Here is a 20,340-nt window from a genome sequence, read left to right as displayed (position 1 = left end):
TTTTCAGCCGGGAGGTTGTTGTGCCAGGCTGGGAGATTGTTATATTTGGCCGGGAGGATGTTGTGCCAGGCCGGGAGGTTGTCATACCAGTCCGGCAGGTTGTTGTGCCAGGCCGGGACGTTGCTGTTCCAGGCCGGGAGGTTGTTGTGCCAGGCCTGGAGGTTATTGTGCCAGGCCGGGAGGTTGCTGTGCCAGGCGGAGCTCGTCACACCAGGTCTGGAGGTGGTTATTTTCAGCCGCGAGGTTGCTGTGCCAGGCCGGGAGGTTATCACACCAGGCCGAGAGGTTGTCATGCCAGGCCCGAAAGTTATCACACCAGGCCGGGAGGTTGCTGTGCCAGGCCGGAAGGTTGTTGTGCCAGGCCGGGAGGTTGTCGTGCCAGGCCGGGAGGTTGTCGTGCCAGGCCGGGAGGTTGTCGTGCCAGGCCAAGAGGTTGTCGTGCTAGGCCGGGAGGTTGTTGTGCCAGGCCAGAAGGTTGTTGTGCCAGGCCAGGAGGTTGCTGTGCCAGGCCGGGAGGTAGTTGTGCCAGGCTGCGAGGTAGTTGTGCCAGGCCGGGAGGTTGCTGTGCCAGGCCGGGAGGTTGTCACACCAGGCCGGGAGGTTGCTGTGCCAGGCCGGGAGGTTTCTTTGCCAGGCTGGGAGGTTGTCACACCAGGCTGAGAGGTTGTGCCAGGCGGAGCTCGTCACACCAGATCTGGAGGTTGTTATTTTCAGCCGGGAGGTTCCTGTGCTAGGCCAGGAGGTTATCACGCCAGGCCCGGAAGGTTGTCGTGCCAGGCCGGGAGGTTGTCGTGCCAGGCCGAGAGGTTGTCGTGCCAGGCCGGGAGGTTGTCGTGCCAGGCCGGAAGGTTGTTGTGCCAGGCCGGGAGGTTGTTGTGCCAGGCCGGGAGGTTGTCGTGCCAGGCCGGGAGATTGTCGTGCCAGGCCGGGAGGTTGTCACACCAGGCCGGGAGGTTGTTGTGCCAGGCCGGGAGGTTGTTGTCCCAGGCCGGGAGGTTACTGTGCCTGGCCGGGAGGTTGTCACACCAGGCCGGGAGGTTGTTGTGCCAGGCCGGGAGGTTGTTGTCCCAGGCCGTGAGGTTGTTGTGCCAGGCCGGGAGGTTGTCACACCAGGCCTGGAGGTTGCTGTGCCTGGCCGGGAGGTTGTCACACCAGGCCGGGAGGTTGCTGTGCCAGGCCGGGAGATTGTCACACCAGGCCGGGAGGTTGTCACACCAGGTCGGGAGGTTGTTGTGCCAGGCCGGGAGGTTGTTATATTCGGCCAGGAGGTTGTTGTGCCTGGCTGGGAGGTTTCTCTGCCAGGTCGGGAGGTTTTGCGCCAGTGCGGGAGGTTGTTGTGCCAGGCCGGGAGATTGTTGTGCCAGGCCGGGAGGTTGTCACACCAGGCCGGGAGGTTGTCACACCAGGCCAGGTGATTGCTGTGCCAGGCCGGGAGGTTGCTGTGCCAGGCCGGGAGGTTGTCACACCAGACCGGGAGGTTGTCACACCAGGCCGAGAGATTGTTATATTCGGCCAGGAGGTTGTTGTGCCAGGCCAGGAGATTGTTGTGCCAGGCCGGGAGGTTGTCACACCAGTCCGGCAGGTTGTTGTACCAGGCTGGGAGGTTGCTGTTTTAGGCCGGGAAATTGTGCCAGGCCGGGAGGTTTTTGTGCCTGGCCGGGAGATTGTTGTGCCAGGCCGGGAGGTTGTCACACCAGGCCGGGAGGTTGTCACACCAGGCCAGGTGATTGCTGTGCCAGGCTGGGAGGTTGCTGTGCCAGGCCGGGAGGTTGTCACGCCAGGCCGGGAGGTTGTCACACCAGGCCGGGAGGTTATTATATTCGTCCAGGAGGTTGTTGTGCCAGGCCAGGAGATTGTTGTGCCAGGCCGGGAGGTTGTCACAACAGGCCGGGAGGTTGTTATATTCGGCCAGGAGGTTGTTGTGCCTGGTCGTGAGATTGTCACACCAGGCCAGGAGGTGGTTATATCAGGCCGGGATGTTGCTGTGCCATGCCACGTCGGGAGGCCCCTTGAAATGTCTGTGCTGAGGCCCAGAGTCATTGGACCCTGGGACCCAGCAGGAGTCCAGGAGTCATTGTCAGAAGCTGGCAATCTATACTATTCTATCTTACTGATTGTGTAAGCGAAATAATATTGCGTCTTTGTTGAATACGTTTCACTTCGTAATTGACTGGCAGCTATGTTTGTTCAGAAAGCTGATTGATTGATCTTCGATTGATATGGATATTTGGTTGTCATGGGAACTGTAAAATGCGTTTTGATTGAGCTGTGCAATGTTAGGACAGACAGTGCCCTCTTGAAACTCAATTATAAAAATATCGAGAAGTCAAGTCTATTGTGTAGAGTTTACAAAGCCTTTCAGATTGTATTAAAGTGTGAATAATCCGAACATTGCAGAATAACTTCTAAATACATGGCGAAATACTTTGGACTTTCTTGCATGATTTAATGAATCTTCTGACTCATCTTCAAGTGGAGTTCTGTTGCATTCTTGTTCTGTGGCTAACGTTTCAGTTGATCCTTCAGTTGTTTGGCTGGAGAATAGAGTAAGAAATGAACTTAAAGCATTGGAATTGATGAAAGTGAATGAATTGAGCATCATTCAAAGGTTCGGCATTTCAAGAGATACTTGTCAAAACCCACAGCTGAATTGAGAATTTGCTTCCCATACTTTTTTCCTCTGAAATTGGTAGCCATGTTGGGGGGGGTGCCGGTGTTGGACTGGGGTGGATAATGTCAGAAGTCACACGTCGTCTGACAAAGGGACAGGGCTCCAAATGGTTGTGATTTCAAATAAACATGTTGGACGATAACCTGATGTCATTTGTCTTCTGACTTTACCCTCTGAATGTGTTTAACTTTCCTGGAGTCGTGGTGGGGGGGGTGGGGTTCCATTTCCTACGTGTACAGCCAGGTCAATCCATCTCATGTTCCGGACTGTACAATAGAACACACTGTGGCTGAGTGAGGAGACTTTCAGCTGCTGCCTCTCACACCTCAGTTCAATGTCACATTTGTATGAGGTCAAATTTATAAAATAACAATGAAATTGAAACAATTATTTTGGATCAAAACTTTATTTGATTCAGCCAATCTCAGATTTCCAATGGGAAACAAAAATCTGCAGACCAACCAAGCATTGTTTTGACAAGTATAAACTAAGCCCCAAGAGCCATTGTTCTAACACTGGAATTTTTGTCTGAGTAAATCATTTCTCCGTGGGTTATTTGCTGCTTTTCCAGGCAACTTTAAAAGCACTTGAGCTTTTGAACTGAAGTGAAATATTTGTAAGTATCATAAAGAAAGGTTTAAATCAGTGTACCTGGGATGTCTGAAAACGAGTGTAGCATGTGATTGAAACAGAGCAAACAGCCAGACCAGCAAAGATCAGCCAACGGATTATAGCCCATGCCCTCATGAGACCATCTCTGATTAAACAAAGAACTATAATTAATACAGTACAAAATCATTTCTACTTGAAGCTCATAAAGAAATTTCAATAACAGCCATGCAGGATTCCATCCAAAAATGTTCCAACAAAACATTGAATTCATTGAGAGTTGTGTGAGCATGGTGTGGTTGTTTAATGTGTAATCAGATTGAGAGTTTTTGAGCTTTGAACACGCAATAAAATAGTGGGAATGTCTCTCACAGTTAGTAGATTGAACAAGATCCAGAATTGGTCCTTTCTATTGTACTCTCTGAGCTGGAAGATCATTGAGCTTCATCAGTTTGGAAGGAGAGTGAGAGCGTACAATTCAGCAAGCTGTAAGCTCATCTTTGGAATCCCAACTATTCTACATTTCCCCATGAGATAACCACACTTCCCCATGATAGGTATCAGTCGAGTGCACGATCTCTGAATGGCTTGTAACCCAATTGTATCTTTTATTAAATAGGGAGATGAAAACTGTATCCAATATTATAGCTGTGGTCTCAGCAATACTCCTCATAACTGATGCAAACCATCCCTCCTTATATATTCCACTTCTCTTCCAACAAATCACATTATTCAATTCATAATCACTTGTTGGCTCCATATTCCACCTTTTCATGATTCATGTCACAGGACATCCCCGATCCCTCTAGCAAGCTGCCTTCATTAGAATATGATGCTGATTTCCTATTGTTCCTTGCAATGGGAATACAGACACATTATTCCACATGATAGTCCATTTACCAAAGAGTTGCCCCCTCGCTGAACTGATCCCTGTCTCCCTACACATATTCCTTGTGTCCTCTTTGCAGCTACCTTACTACAAATCATTTAAATCACAAGTAAATTTAGCAAGTATACATTCAGTCCCTTCAGGCACGTCATTTATATCGAAGGTGAGTATTGTCATTTATTGTCATGTCATTTTGACCAGCACCCATTATGTTTAGCCTGTATACTCCACATGTAGTGTGCTTACATTAGGGGCATATAACCTATTCCAGCAAATGCCCTTTTATCTTCTTTATTTCTTATCTCTATCGAAACTGACTCTAGATTCTGATCTCTATGCAAGTTGGTGTCATTTATATAAGCGACAAAGATTAAAGCTGCACCACTGACCTCTGTTAAACTTCATAGTACACAGACTTTCAGTCAGAAAAAGAATCTCTCAACCATCACCTTCTGCTTCCTCTCACTCAGCGACTGTGGATCCAGTTTGCCAAATTTCCTTGGATTCCATGTGCTATCACTCTCCCACATGGAACCTTGGCATTTGATAAGATTCCCCATGGGAGACTGGTTAGCAAGGTTAGATTTCATGGAATACAGGGAGAACTAGCCATTTGGATACAGAACTGGCTCAAAGATAGAAGACAGAGCGTGCTGGTGGAGGTTGTTTTTCAGACTGGAGGCCTGTGACCAGTGGAGTGCCACAAGGATTGGTGCTGGGTCCACTGCTTTTTGTCATTTATATAAATGATGTGGATGTGAGCATAAGAGGTATAGTTCATAAGTTTACCGATGACACCAAACTTAGAGGTGTAGTGGACAGTGAAGAAGGTTCCCTCAGATTACAATGGGATCTTGATCAGATGGGCCAATGGGCTGAGACGTGGCAGATGGAGATTAATTCAGATAAATGCGAGGTGCTGCATTTTGGGAAAGCAAATCTTAGCAAGACTTATACACTTAATGGTAAGGTCCTAGGGAATGTTGCTGAACAAAGAGACCTTTGAGTGCAGGTTCATAGCTCCTTGAAAGTGGAGTAGCAGGTAGATAGGATAGTGAAGAAGGCATTTGGAATACTTTCCTTTATTGTTCAGAGTATTGAGTACAGGAGTTGGGAGGTCATGTTGCGGCTGTACAGGACATCGGTTAGGCCACTGTTGGAATATTGCGTGCAATTCTGGTCTCCTTCCTATCGGAAAGATGTTGTGAAACTTGAAAGGGTTCAGAAAAGATTTACAAGGATGTTGCCAGGGTTGGAAGATTTGAGGTATAGGGAGAGGCTGAACAGGTTGGGGCTGTTTTCCCTGGAGCGTCGGAGGCTGAGGGGTGACCTTACAGAGGTTTACAAAATCATGAGTGGCATGGATAGGATAAATACATCAATTCTTTTCCCTGGGGTGGGGGAGTCCAGAACTAGAGGGCATAGGTTTAAGGTGAGAGAGGAAAGATATAAAAGAGACCTAAGGGGCAAGTTTTTCATGCAGATAAATGAGTTGCCAGAGGATGTGGTGGAGGCTGGTACAATTGCAACATTTAAAAGACATTTGGATGGGTATATGAATAGGGAGGGTTTGGAGGGATATGGGCTGGGTGCTGGCAGGTGGGATTATATTAGTTTGGGATATCTGTTCGGCATGGACAGATTAACCGAAGGGTCTGTTTCCATCCTGTACATCTTGATGACTCTCTGACCCTATATGTGAGCTGCATACTCAGAGATTGGGAAACGTTTTCTTTTGACAAGTAGAAATTTTCCTATTCAACCTGGGTCTTGTGGTTCAGAGGTGGGGACAGTACCACCATACCTCGCGAACCCTTCGGAATGGCAAATACAACTAATTGGAAAGGACTACTTGCGCTTATAGGGATGACGTTAGACTTTCAGATGTCTGTAGTTAGGGAATTCACCCCATCATTTGCGATGAGCCAAGTTCCTCACAACACTTTACTGTGCCAGTGAGAATCTGAACTTTTGACTCTCCCCAATCAATTCACCATTCCTCACACTTCCTCCGGGTTAGGAAGTTTTCACTCTTTGCCCTGAGTGGAGTTCTGCATTGAGGAAGTCTGTCCATCAGGACGATGATGGGTTTGTCTCGAATATTTACAGCCATGGACAGAACCTGCCTACAGCCCATCTGTCTTCCAGCTCAATCACTAACCACTGGGTTATCTGTGTTTTTGATTTTCCAGCCCCACTTTATTCTGCTGTGTGGCCAATGGCCTGAGCTTTACTGCAGATTGTATTGGCCTCTCCCTCAGTATTTTAACGTTTAAGAGACGCACCTGGGTGAGCTGATGGTGGAGGAAGACATGGTGAGAGCCGTTGTAACAGGAGGCTGAGTAGTTCCTGCTGTGCTGCTGGTTGGTCCCATTGTCGAGCCCCATGCAGGTGCTATAAAGGAGCAACTTGATGAGCGTTGTTAAAATCAATTTCCCCAGGCAGTTTACTCCCCGTAATGGAACCACTTCAATAACAGAATTATTTGTATTCTCAGCATTACATTTTCACATTGAATTGTTTGTCTTGCAAATGATCAGATTGTTCGAGTTTAACATTAAAGGAAATGATTGCATGAGCATGGATAGACTTTGCACAACAAGATACATTGGAGGCAACTGCAGCAAAATACACGCAAACTGAATGTGGGCTGAGAGATTACAGCACCAAATGCAGCAATAGCTCTGCTTTTAGCCCGTCCTGTGTGGGTGAGTTGAAGATGTGATCGACTGGTAATTGGGCCGTGCTATGATCCCAGTTCATGTTATTACAGGACAAGTCAGATCTCAGACTGAAACCTGGCTTCATAGATATTATTTTGTTTTGCTTTTAATAGTGTGATCACACACTGAAAGATATGCACAAAATACTGTAGCTTTTGTTTAAATTACAAAGTAGAATTTTATGAACAAACTAAACGCAGATGGGCAAAGTTAAAAATCTCACAACACCAGGTTATAGTCCAACAGGTTTACTTGGAAGCAGTGGCTTTCAAAGTGCTGCTCCTTCATCAGGTGGTTGTGAATCAGGACTATAAGACACAGAATTTATTGCAAAAGATTACAGTGACATGCATGTAAAATGATATATTTAACAAACCTGGCGTGTTGTTAAGTCATTCATCATTTAGAATGGGTTGCAGGTTTCAGTTCATTATTATGGAGATCCCAAAACATCTTTGAAGTCACATTCCTGAGATAACTTAAGGTTTTTTAATAAAAGGTGACATCTCAACTCAGACAATGCATTAAAGGTGTGAGTTTAGAGTCTGTCTGTATTCCAACCCTGAGTCAGACTGGTTCTATTTCCAAAGTGGAATTTACAAAATATTACATGGATTGACTGCTCGCAGGTTGTGCATTTTTTGAGCAAAATAGAATGTCTCCAAATATAATTCTGCAAATACAAATTCACCCTGTATACTTATATGTGTGTTTACTTATGGGAGGAGAGAGTGTGCGCATATGAGTGTCTGCGTGAGAGTGTGAGTGCATGTGAGAGAGTGTGTGTTTGCATGTGTGCAAGTGTGGTAAAGTGTGTGTGTGAATGTAAAGGGGATAAACCTGTGAAAGGGTGCGTGCATAGCTGTGCGTATGGGGGGTGTATGTGTGTGTACATGAGAGAGAGTATGTGTTTGAGTGAGGATCTATGTGAGTGTGTGAGTATGTAAGACTGCGTGTGTACGTGTGCGTGTATATGTGAGAGAGAGTATTGTGGGGTCACCTGTAATGTGACATGAACCAAGGTCCTGGTTGAGGCCATCCGCATGGGTACCGAACTTGGCTATCAGCCTCTGCTCGGCCTCTTTGCGATGTTGCATGTCCTGAAGTCGGAGGTCTTAGATGACAGAACATGGGAGAGGCTGGCCCAGCCGCCATCTCTGGATGAGCTGACCAAGGCCCTCGGGTCCTTCGAAAAGAATAAAACTCCCGGAAGTGACAGCTTACCGGTCGAGTTCTATTCCGCTCTGTGGGACTTGATTGGCCAGGACCTGCTGGAGGTGTATGTCAGTATGCTTCGGGCAGGTACCATGAGTGAATCCATGAGGAAAGGCATCATCACCCTGATCTACAAGCGGAAGGGGAGAGGGAGGAACTCAAAAATTGGAGACCAATCTCACTGTAGAATGCAGATTACAAAATTCTGTCAAAGGTAATTGCCAACTGGGTCAGGTCTGCTCTAGGGTCAGTGATTCACCCCGACCAAACCTGTGCTGTGCCGGGCAGGAAGATCGCTGAGAGTCTCGCACTCCTCAGGGATACGATCGCCTACGTGCAGGACAGAGGGTTGGACACCTGCCTGATCAGCCTGGACCAGGAGAAAGCCTTTGACAGGATATCACACACGTATATGAGAGATGTTCTCTCCAAAATGGGCTTTGGGGAGGGAATCTGCAATTGGATCAGACTGGTCTACACCAACATTGTCAGTGCAGTCTCAATCAACGGGTGGGAATCAGATAGCTTCCCAGTCAGATCTGGAGTCAGGCAGGGCTGCCTCCTCTCTCCTGCCTTGTTTGTGTGCTGCATAGAGCCATTTGCCGAGTCCATCAGGAAGGATGCGAGCCTGAGAGGGGTGACTATTCCTGGCAGTGGGGGCCTGCAGGTTAAGGCCTCCCTGTACATGGATGACATCGCCGTTTTCTGCTCAGATCCGCTGTCCGTGCGCAGACTCATGTGCATTTGTGACCAGTTCGAACGGGCCTCGGGGGCCAAGGTAAACCGAGGCAAGAGCGAGGCCATGCTCTTCGGGAACTTGCCCGACCAATCCTCGATCCCCTTCACCGTCAGCACCGACCACCTGAAGGTGCTGGGTATTTGGTTTGGAGGGGCTGGGGCGTGCATCAAGTCTCGGGAGGAGCGTATCAGCAAAGTGAGGCAGAAACTGGGCAGATAGAAGCTACGGTCGCTCTCCATCGCGGGAAAAAACCTGGTCATCAGGTGTGAGGCACTGTCATTGCTATTATACGTGGCACAGGTCTGGCCTATTCCCAGAACCTGTGCCGCTGCAGTCACCCGGGCCATCTTCCAGTTTATATAGAGGTCAAAGATGGACCGGGTCCGAAGGGACTCACTGTATAAAGATCTGGGCAACGGGGGAAAAAATACACCCAATGCCACCCTCACCCTGATGGTCACCTTTGTGTGTGGCTGCATCAAGCTGTGCGTGGATCCCCGGTACGCAAACACCAAGTGTCACTACGTACTGAGGTTCTACCTGTCCCGGGTGTTGCGAAGGATGGGCCTGGCCTCGCTGCCGCGGAACGCTCCGAGTAGTTGGACCGTTCCGTATCACGTCCTTCGTGGAGAAATTTATGAAGAAAAACACCTTTGACCACAAGTCCATCAGGAAGTGGTCAGCACGTAGTGTCGTTGAGACCCTTCGGGAAAAGGAGAGGATGGATCCTGTCGAGCGGTTCCCTGAGCAGACTGTCAAAGCCATTTGGCAGAATGCCTCATCGCCAGAACTTTCCAACAAGCACCAAGACATGGCTTGACTGGTGGTGAGAAGGGCTCTGCCTGTGAGATCCTTTATGCACGCCCGGACTCTCAGCCGCACCGCACGCTGCCCTCGAAGCGTCTGTGGCGGGGGACGAGACTGTCACACCCCTCCTTCTGGAATGTGCCTATGCAGAGGAAGTCTGGAGAGGAATGCAGTGGTGTTTGTCGAGGTTCGTCCCCAGCAGCGCCGTGACGCGGGACTCCGTGCTCTACGGCCTGTTCCCCGGGACGCACACCGAGACGAACATCAACTGTGCCTGGAGAATCATCAACTCGGTGAAGGACGCTCTCTGGGTGGTCCGAAACCTGCTGATCTTCCAGCTGAAGGAGTTGACCCCGACTGAGTGTTGCAGACTGGCACATTCCAAGGTCCAGGACTACGTGTTGAGGTACGCGCTGAAGCTTGGGGCAGCTGCCGCCAAGGCGCGGTGGGGAAAGACCACTGTGTAAAGTCTGCCTGCCTAACGAAGAACAGGGGGCCCATGCAGTCATTTGGGCTCTGCTGACACCTCAGCTAATTATATGGGCATATGATTGAAAAATGTACAGACCTGTATAAAAATGATAAATTCTGATCTCTGTATGTACATGTTTACATATGTATGGCATGACCAACTGTACAGACCATCAAATTATTTTATGAATAAAGTATATTTTTGAAATTAAAAAAAATGTCCTGAAGTCTGCCTTGGAGGATGGTCACGCGAAGATCGGAGGCCGAATATCCCTGACAGCTGAAGTGTTCTCCGACTGGGGAGGAACACTCCTGCCTGGTGGTTGTTGTGCGATGTCCATTCATCTGTTGTAGCGTCTGCTTGGTCTCACCAATGTGTCATGCCTCACAGCATCCTTGCAGTGTATGAGATAGACAATGTTGGCTGAGTCACATGAGTACCTGCTGTGTACGTGGTGGATGGTGTCCCCATGTGTAATGGCGATATCTGTGTTGTCGACACTGACACGTTTGGCAGTGGTTGCCATGACAGGGTTGTATGATGTTGTGGTCAATGTTGTCCTGAAGACTGTGCAGTTTGCTGTGAACAATGATCTGTTTAAGGTTTCATTGTTGTTTAGAGGCAAGAAATGGAGGTGGAAGGAAGGCCTTGGCAAGATGCTCATCCTCATCGATAATGTGTTGTCGGATGCAAAGAACATGACGTCGTTTTCTGGCTCCCGGGAAGTACTGGACAACAAAGGGTACCCTATCAGTTGCAATCCGTGTCTGCCTCCTGAGGAGGTTATTATGGTTTCTCACTGTGGCTTGTTGGAACTGGCGATCGATGCATTGAGCATCATACCCTGTTCTTATGAGGACATCCCTGAGTACCTTCAGGTGCCCATCACGTCCCTCGTCTTCTGAACAGATCCTGTATATGTATAGACTTGTCTGTAGGGTATGGCTGTTCTAATATGTTTCAGGTGGAAGCTGGAGAAGTGTAGCATTGTGAGGTTATCTGTGGGTTTGCAGTAGAGGGAGGTGCTGAGGTGCTCATCCTTGATGGAGATGCATTAGTCCAAAAATGAGACAGATCCTAATGAGTAGTTCATGGTAGGTCTGATGGTGGGATGAAACTCGTTGATATCACTGTGTAGTTGTTTCAGTGACTCTTCGCCTTGGGGCCAGAGGAAGAAAATGTGGTCAATATATCTGGTGTGTAGTGTTGGTTGGAGGTCCTGCATAGAGGAATAGTCTTGTTTGAACCTGTGCATGAAGATGTTGGCATATTGGGGTGCAAATTTGGTCCCCATGGCTGTGCCATGTGTCTGAATGAAGAACTGGTTGTCAAAGGTGAAAATGTCGTGGTCTAGGATGAAGCGAATGAGTTGTAGCACAGTGATCGGAGTTTGGCAGTTGTTGGTGTTAAGTACTGAGGCTGTTGCTACAATGCCACCATCATGGGGAACGCTGGTGTAGAGAGCTGAAATGTCCATTGTGATGAGGAATGTTCACGGTTTGACTGGTCTGTGGGTGAGGTTCTGTAAGAAATCTGTAGTGCAGTGACAGAAGCCAGGGTCCTCTGTACAATGGGTTTCAGAATGCGTTTGACATAGCCAGAGAGGTTTTCACACATGGTTCCATTGCGTGATACGATGGGACGTCCTGGTGTGTTTGCTTTGTGTATCTCCGGAAGGCAGAGACACGAAACAGCCATGGGGACCAAATTTGCACCACAATATGCCAACATTTTCATGTACAAGTTTGAACAAGACTCCTTTTCTGCACAGGACCTCTAACCAATACGATACACCAGCTATATTGAAGACATTTTCTTTCTCTGGATCCATGATGAGGAGTCACTGAAACAAATACACAATGATATCAATGAGTTCCATCCCACCATCAGACTTACCGTGACTGCTCTTTAGAATCTGTCTCATTCTTGGGCACATGCATCTCCATCAAGGATGTACACCTCAGCAACTCACTGTACCGCAAATCCACAGATAACCTCACGATGCTACATTTCTCCAACTTCCAGTCACGACATACTAAAACAGCCATCCCCGGACAAGCCCTCCACATTGACAGGATCTGTTCAGATAAGGAGGAATGTGTCAGACACCTGAAGGAACTGAAGGATGCTCTCATAAGAACAGGGTACGATGCTGAACTTATCGATCACCAGTTCCAATGCGCCACAGCAAGGAACTGTAATAACCTCCTCAGGAGACAGACACGAGCTGCACCATACAGGGTACCCTTCATTGTCCAGTACTTCCCAGGAGCCATGTTCTTCGCAGCCTGTAACACATTATCGATAAGGATGAGCACATCGTCAAGACCTTCCCTACGTCTCCACCACTTGCCTTTAAACAAGGGCGGCATAGTGTCTCAGTGGTTAGCACTGCTGCCTCACAGCATCAGGGACCCAGGTTTGATTCGCGCATTGGGTGACTGCTTGTGTGGTGTTTGCACATTCTCCCCATGTCTGCGTAGATTTCCTCCCATAATCCAAAGATGTGCTGATCAGGTGAATCGGTCAAGTAAAATTGCCCATAGTGCTGATGCATTAGTCAGGGGTAAATAAAGGGGTCTGGGTGGGTAAATCTTTGGAGGGTCAGTGTGGACTTGTTGGGCCGAAGGTAAAAACAATGACTGCAGATGCTGGAAACTAGATTCTGGATTAGTGGTGCTGGAAGAGCACAGCAGTTCAGGCAGCATCCAAGGAGCAGCGAAATCGACGTTTTCGGGCAAAGCCCTTCATCAGGAATAAAGGCAGAGAGCCTGAAGCGTGGAGAGATAAGCTAGAGGAGGGTGGGGGTGGGGAGAAAGTAGCATAGAGTACAATGGGTGAATGGGAAGGGGATGAAGGTGATAGGTCAGGGAGGAAATGGTGGAGTGAATAGGTGGAAAAGGAGATAGGCAGGTAGGACAAGTCTGGACAAGTCATGGGGAGAGTGCTGAGCTGGAAGTTTGGAACTAGGGTGAGGTGGGGGAAGGGGAAATGAGGAAACTGTTGAAGTCCACATTGATGCCCTGGGGTTGAAGTGTCCCGAGGCGGAAGATGAGGCGTTCGTCCTCCAGGCGTCTGGTGGTGAGGGAGCGGTGGTGAAGGAGGCCCAGGACCTCCATGTCCTCGGCAGAGTGGGAGGGGGAGTTGAAATGTTGGGCCACGGGGTGGTGTGGTTGATTGGTGCGGGTGTCCCGGAGATGTTTCCTAAAGCGCTCTGCTAGGAGGCGCCCAGTCTCGCCAGTGTAGAGGAGACTGCATCGGGAGCAACAGATACAATAAATGATATTAGTGGATGTGCAAGTAAAACTTAGATGGATGTGGAAGGCTCCTTTAGGGCCTTGGATAGAGGTGAGGGAGGAGGTGTGGGCGCAGGTTTTACAGTTCCTGCGGTGGCAGGGGAAGGTGACAGGATGGGAGGGTTGGTTGTAGGGGGGCGTGGACCTGACCAGCTAGTCATGGAGGGAATGGTCTTTGAGGAAGGCGGAAAGGGGTGGGGAGGGAAATATATCCCTGGTGGTGGGTCTTTTTGGAGGTGGCGGAAATGTCGGCGGATGATTTGGCTTGTTTCTATACTAGAGGGAATCTAATCCAATCTAAATTACCAAATCTGAAACAGATCATTGTTCGTAGCAAACTGCCCGGCCTTCAGGACAACGTCAACCACAACACTGTACAACCCTATCATGGCAACCACTGCATGATGTGTTAGAGTGTCAACATGGATCCACCATTACACATGGGGGCACCATCCACTATGTACGTGGCAGGTGCTCATGCGGCATGGGCCAACGTTGTCTATCTCATACACTGCAGGCAAGGATGCCCCGAGGTATGGTACATTGGTGAGACCAATCAGGCGCTACGACAACAGATGAATAGACAACACACAACAATCACCAGACAGGGGTGTTCCCTCCCATTTGGGGAATACTTCAGAGGTCGCCAATCTTTGGGTGACCTTCCTCCAAGGTGGACTTTGGGACAGGCAACAATGCAAAGTGGCCGGGCAGAGGCTGATAGCCAAGTTCGGTACCCATCCAACTGGGACCTTGGGTTGATGTCACACTACAGGTGACCGCACTACACTATACACTCATCCACACTCACACACACACATACTCTTACATACTCACACACTTATGCGGATCCTCACTCAAACATACACTCTCCCATACATACACACACACATGCATTCTCTCACTGGATAATGCCACATTACACTCATGCACACACACTCTACCATGCTTGCACACACGCAAGCACACTCTCTCACGTGTTCTCACACTCACACACACACACACTCACATTCACACACACTCTCTCTCTCTCCTACAAGTGCACACTAATATAAGTCAATGGGGTGAATTTGTATTTGCAGAAATATGTTTGCAGCAATATTCTATTTTGCTCAACAAATGCACAACCCGAAGGCAGTCATTGTACAGAGTCAATCCGTATAATATTTTGTAAATTCCATTTTGGAAACAGAACCAGTCTGACTCAAGATCGGGATACAGACAGACTCGAACCTCACATCTTTAATGCATTGTCTGAGCTTAGATGTTACCCTTTTTATTAAAATTAACATATGTTGAGAAAATGACTGAAAATATGTTGTGGGACCTACATATTAATGAACCAAAACCTGCGACCCATTGTAAAAGATGAAAGACTTAACAACAATTTAGATTTGTTAAATATATCATTTTCCTTCCATGACGCTGTAATCTTTTGCTATAAACTCTGTGTCATTTAGTGCTGCTTCACAATCACCTGAAGAAGGAGCAGCACTTCGAAAGCTAGTGCTTCTAAGTAAACCTGTTGGACTATAACCTGGTGTTGTGTGATTTTTAACTTTGTGCACCTCAGTCCACCACTGGCTCCTCAACACAAATGAAGGTGAAATAGAATGAACCAAACTATCAGCTTATAACACAAATTGAAAGTTAAAGCATGCAGTGAAATATAACCCCATGAATGACAAATCTTTCCTTTTAAAATTGAAAAGAAAAGCAACAGCTTTTCTACAGTATCAAAGCACATCTTGTACAGGCACCAAAACACCACCTGTACACTCCTCCTGCTAGAGTCCCTGTCTCTCTCACACCTCGATGTGATTATGTCACCAGTGATTTTAACTGACAGACTGGAAGTGCTGATAGCTTGTTCCTGGAGCTATTAAACACCTGAGTTCAAAAACACTCAGCTTTCCAACATCTCTTCAGGGTTTTAGCCTAAAGCTACTGGTCTGGGACGCACACCGCCAACTCTTTACTCTGAGGTAACCTGGTTCCACGACATCCTTCTGTTCTCCGGAGCATTGGTCTATACAACCTGCTCCATGGAAGAACTTCACAGGACTGTCCAAAAGTCAAAGTAAAACCCAAACTCAAACTGAAAACAAATGATATCAATAATATAAATAGATCAGACAGTGACACCACAGGAATTGGCATGATTAGAATGGGTTTGCTTTTGAGTCTTCTGGATTTGGGATGGGAGGTGGAGAGTTTGAAAAATCATAGGCAAGGTGACAGGAAGGAAGATCAATAATTTCCCATTACTGTGGGATATTATCAGCAGCAGGATCCTGAGTAACCAGGAGATATTTAAACTAACAACATGATCAAATTTGGGTTATCACAATCCATACAAAATCATATGACATCAGGAGTGAAGTGTTGTAGGGAACCCACTGAGATAAACACCAGTGCCTTGTAGTGGACACTCCATTACAGTCACTCTGAGACGTATGGAGGCACCCCTCACCACCATATCTCTGCAGCAATAGTTGACCTTGCTATTGGGGCTGCTTCAGGCTCGGGTTTTATATTCTAACTCTCCTTGCAGACACACGAATGGCCATCACTAATCGTGATCCATCCTTTTCAATAAGTCAATGACCCAATGGCCTTTGTGGGTAAAAGACCACCCTCTGTCCTGCTGTGTGCAAAGCTGTCGCGAGGGTACTAACTGAGCCAGACTCCACACTGGAGCCATGGTCACCCGGGAGAAATGGAAGGAAAGGCTGGTGAGCCATCGGGGATTTGGCAGGGCTGTGTGCTGTACACAGTGTGACATTCTCCCGGTGCCCGTCCCCATGGAGAGAATTCCCAGATTTCAGGCATTTTCAGTAAAAGAGTGACCACCCCTGTGGGGAGCTCAGGATTTGTCAGGGGGTCACTGTCAGAGCAGAGCTAGGGTTATCTCTCATTTCAAATGTTTAATCTTGGGCAGGGTAGACAGAGTAGAAAGACATGATCATCTTACCTTCAAAAACTTCTAATTTGATGGAATCCCTTATGTTTAGCAAAACTATTTCTATCTCACACCAGTATAATCCTTCATCACTCTTCCTCAGGTTATCCATGGTTACTGAAAATATCCCGCGTGTTTTGTTATCGGTCAATGATACACCTTGTTTTTGTGGATTATCAGTCGAAACAATAACAGAACAGGTAATGAAGACACGACCCTTACACCATTGTTTCTTATGCTCCTTGTATTTCTGATCATAGCGACAGTCGACAGTGACTGAACCTCCAACTTCTCCACGAACCTCCTTGGGCCCAGTTAATTGATGTGAACCTATTGGAGTATAGCAATGAGCGATCATTGATATGTGTATGAGAATCAGGACAGGAAATATTTAATCAAATAACACCTCCTATTTCATGATTATAGCCTTGTAATTTGTGATCTCAAGCTCGATTTTCAACACGGAATTCCTTATGTTGAATCAGATTCACCGATTCTGTCACAAACATGATAGTGTACACTGAGTTCCAATATTCGTGAAAGGTTGGCCTGTGATTACCAATGGGGCCAGATTCTGCTCGGTCAGTGCTTCAAGGGGAGACTCGTGACCATACGATTGATTTATATTTTCCATTTACACTGATCTTTGATGTTGGGAAGATGAATGAAGCTCAGGGGAGGGAAATTCCTCCCTTTGTTTCACTGTTTTTCTCTGTCGTGGTTCTGTTCGCCGAGCTGGGAATTTGTGTTGCAGGCGTTTCGTCCCCTGTCTAGGTGACATCAACCACACCGCCCTGTGGCCCAACATTTCAACTCCCCCTCCCACTCTGCCGAGGACATGGAGGTCCTGGGCTCCTTCACCGCCGCTCCCTCACCACCAGACGCCTGGAGGAAGAACGCTTCATCTTCCGCCTCGGAACACTTCAACCCCAGGGCATCAATATGGACTTCAACAGTTTCCTCATTTCCCCTTCCCCAACCTCACCCCAGTTCCAAACTTCCAGTTCAGCACTCTCCCCATGACTTGTCCTATCTGCCTATCTTCTTTTCCACCTATCCACTCCACTCTCCCCCCGCCCCCGACCTATCACCTTCATCCCCTCCCCCACTCACCGAGTGTACTCTATGCCACTAGGACTCCTAGTGGTCGTACTAAGATTACCTTTGTAATAATTAAAAACACGGAAATAGAAAAAACACACCGGATCATCAACGCCACACTCACAGGAATCCGTTTCACTAGAGAGGAAGAAAAGGACAACCAACTCCCATTCCTAGACGTGATGGTACAGAGAACACCGAACGGAGAATTCACCACAAAGGTATACAGGAAAGCCACACACACAGACCAAGTCCTGAACTACGAAAGCAACCACCCCAACACACACAAAAGAAGTTGCATCAAGACACTGTTCAAAAAGGGCCACAACACACTGCAGTACACCAGAACTGCAAAAAGAGGAAGAATATCACCTCTACAATGTATTCGCCAAAAACGGACAACCCCGCAATTTCATCAACAGATGCCTAAGGGAAAGACAACATAATGAGGACATGCCACAACCCAAAGGACTAGCCACACTACCATACATCAGGAACATTTCTGAACTGACAGCCAGACTACTACGACCACTAGGACTCATAACAGCACACAAACCAACAGCCACTCTCAGACAACAACTCACCAGGACAAAGGACCCAGTACCCAGCATGAGTAAAACCAACATAGTGTACAAAATCCCATGGAATGGCTGCACAAAACACTACATAGGACAAACAGGAAGACAGCTAACGATTCATATCCATGAACACCAACTAGCCACGAAATGACATGACCAGCTATCCTTAGTAGCCACACACGCAGATGACAAGCAACATGGGTCCTACTGGGACAACACTACTATTTTCGGACAAGCCAAACAGAGAACAGCCAGGGAATTCCTAGAGGCATGGCACTCATCCACAGATTCTATCAACAAACACATCGACCTGGACCCAAATTACTGACCACTGCAGCGGACAGCTGGAACTGACAACTGGAAGCGGCAGAGACAAACCACTATAAATGCCGGAGGAGAGATCACAGAAGCGCTTCACAGGAGGCTCCCAAGCACTGAGTATGTCACCTAGACAGGGGACGAAATGTCTGCAACACAAATTCCCAGCTCGGCGAACAGAACCACAGCAACGAGCCCCCGAGCTACAAATCTTCTCACAAACTTTGAACTGTTTTTCTCTGTCTGTCCATTTGGAAGCGCGGAGAAAGTTGTGGGTATTGGGATGGGCCTGGGAAATGGAACTTGATGCCCCAATGTGCACTTGCTCAAGGTGGGAATGGGAAAACTCAGCCCCTGGTTTGTTTAGGGCATTCGGGAAAATATTGATGTTTTAAATCTTTCCTCCATTCAATTATTCCTTGTAAAAGAAGACAGGCTGTTGACGTTGTTAGTGTCTGTAGCCAATATTCCTCTGCAAGTGAACCTTTGGAATGAGGGGCCACTCTCTGGTATTCTGTCCTGAATAACAAGAAGTCAATGATTCATGGTGATAATCATTGACTTCAAATGAAATTGCTTTCTCAGCCATTAGCCATCGTTTCTCAGTCTGCACTTGGGTACCAAGAGAAGGAGGCATGATACTGGATTTAGTGATCACATTGGATGCTGTGCTAAATTTTACATTTTGAAACTCATTTCATAAATCCTTTTCTGGGATGTAGCTACTACTGGCATCCAAGTTGTTTATCTGTAATTATCCCTGAGCTGAGTACATTCTGAATTTCAAAGGCAGTTGTACATCAACCACATCGCTGTGAGTCTGCAATGACATGTCAGTCGGCAGATTTCCTTCCCTAAAGGGTCCGATAGATATCCAGATTTGTGAAGTTCACATCTCTCCATCCACCATTGTGTGACTTGAGCCTGGGTCTCTGGATGACGTGACCATGAACAACCCCATTGTACCACAGCCCTCCCTTCCCTGAAGGACTTTGGGTGGGTTAAGCTGCCCTATTGCACAACCTTCATTACTTCAAAGACAAACTTGCAGTTACTGTGTTAGCACTGACGAGGAACTCTGATTTCAGACAGGACAGAAACATTCAGGTTCAGTGGGATCCCACAGAGAGACACAAAACCAGGCGGGTGATGCTGGGGAACAGACTGACCTCACCCACAATACCACCTTTCCAAACAACTTGTCAGTAACTACTCATTAACTCCCTCACAAACTGACGGGCCACTGTGTCAATAAACATTACTGGCCTTTCTCAGCTCTTATTTAAAAACGTACATTTTAATTATACTGAAAATCGAGATCTGAAAGGAGACTTACTTGACACAGAGATAAGAATGAAAAACCCAATTGTTTTCATCACTCCAGCTGTTTCTTGTGGGTGAATTCTTATTGTTCAGATGTTGTCTGTTAGGAGAGCTGTGTTTGAATTAGTTTACTCCCCGTTATATCTGTCACTTCCTGCTTCATGTTTCAGTTGGCCAGTTCCTCTTTAACAATCTGCGAGATCACCTTGCGTCACTCCCTGAGTTCCTCATTAAGTGTCTGGGTGCTTTCTCACACATTCATAGATAGAAACCCTTCGCTGTTGAATCGCTCACCACGGTAACAGTGAAGGGACAGCTGCTGACCTGGGAGCTGCATTTTATCACATCACACATTGCAAAGGGACATTTTGGACAGCAGGGCTCCTGATTGGTCAATCATGGTCAGCTGATTCTCTTTCTCTCACTTTCAGTTCCCATTATGCTTTTATTGTTGGAATAACTGTAGAGAGGCCAGTATCCTGTCACCAAGCCCCCCTTTATTTACATGTAAACATACATAGGCTGTGACCAGTCAGCTCCAAGACAGTCCATAGACTGAGGAGCCCTTTTGTATCTCCTGTTTATATCTGTCAGCCAAGGCTCCTGGATTGGTGCAGGCTAACAACCCCAATCAAGG

General features: G+C 47.4%; 1 protein-coding gene across 2 annotated transcripts; it reads right to left on the bottom strand.

Annotated features, from left to right (window-relative positions):
- Positions 1 to 1,796: 1,796 nt before the first annotated feature.
- On the bottom strand, positions 1,797 to 20,011 carry LOC122563085 (CMRF35-like molecule 5). 2 transcript variants are annotated; one of them, XM_087973500.1, is made up of 5 exons: positions 19,717 to 20,011; positions 16,396 to 16,713; positions 6,455 to 6,563; positions 3,323 to 3,428; positions 1,797 to 2,534 (listed from the first exon to the last, which is right to left on the bottom strand). In XM_087973500.1, exons 1-5 carry the CDS (start codon positions 19,754 to 19,756, stop codon positions 2,523 to 2,525), a joined length of 585 nt encoding a protein of 194 aa, XP_087829626.1. In that variant the 5' UTR covers positions 19,757 to 20,011; the 3' UTR covers positions 1,797 to 2,522. The 2 variants fall into 2 exon arrangements, with proteins under 2 accessions (XP_087829626.1, XP_087829627.1); XM_087973501.1 differs by having other exon boundaries at positions 16,606 to 16,713.
- Between the last annotated feature and the right edge of the window lie 329 nt (positions 20,012 to 20,340).

The sequence above is a fragment of the Chiloscyllium plagiosum genome, unplaced genomic scaffold (assembly GCF_037043375.1).
Source record: "Chiloscyllium plagiosum isolate Xiang-an unplaced genomic scaffold, Cpla_swu_hap1 HiC_scaffold_26, whole genome shotgun sequence".
Classification (NCBI taxonomy): Eukaryota; Metazoa; Chordata; class Chondrichthyes; order Orectolobiformes; family Hemiscylliidae; genus Chiloscyllium; species Chiloscyllium plagiosum.
Note: the sequence above shows the minus strand (reverse complement) of the source record. Positions and strands in the feature narration are given on the sequence as shown.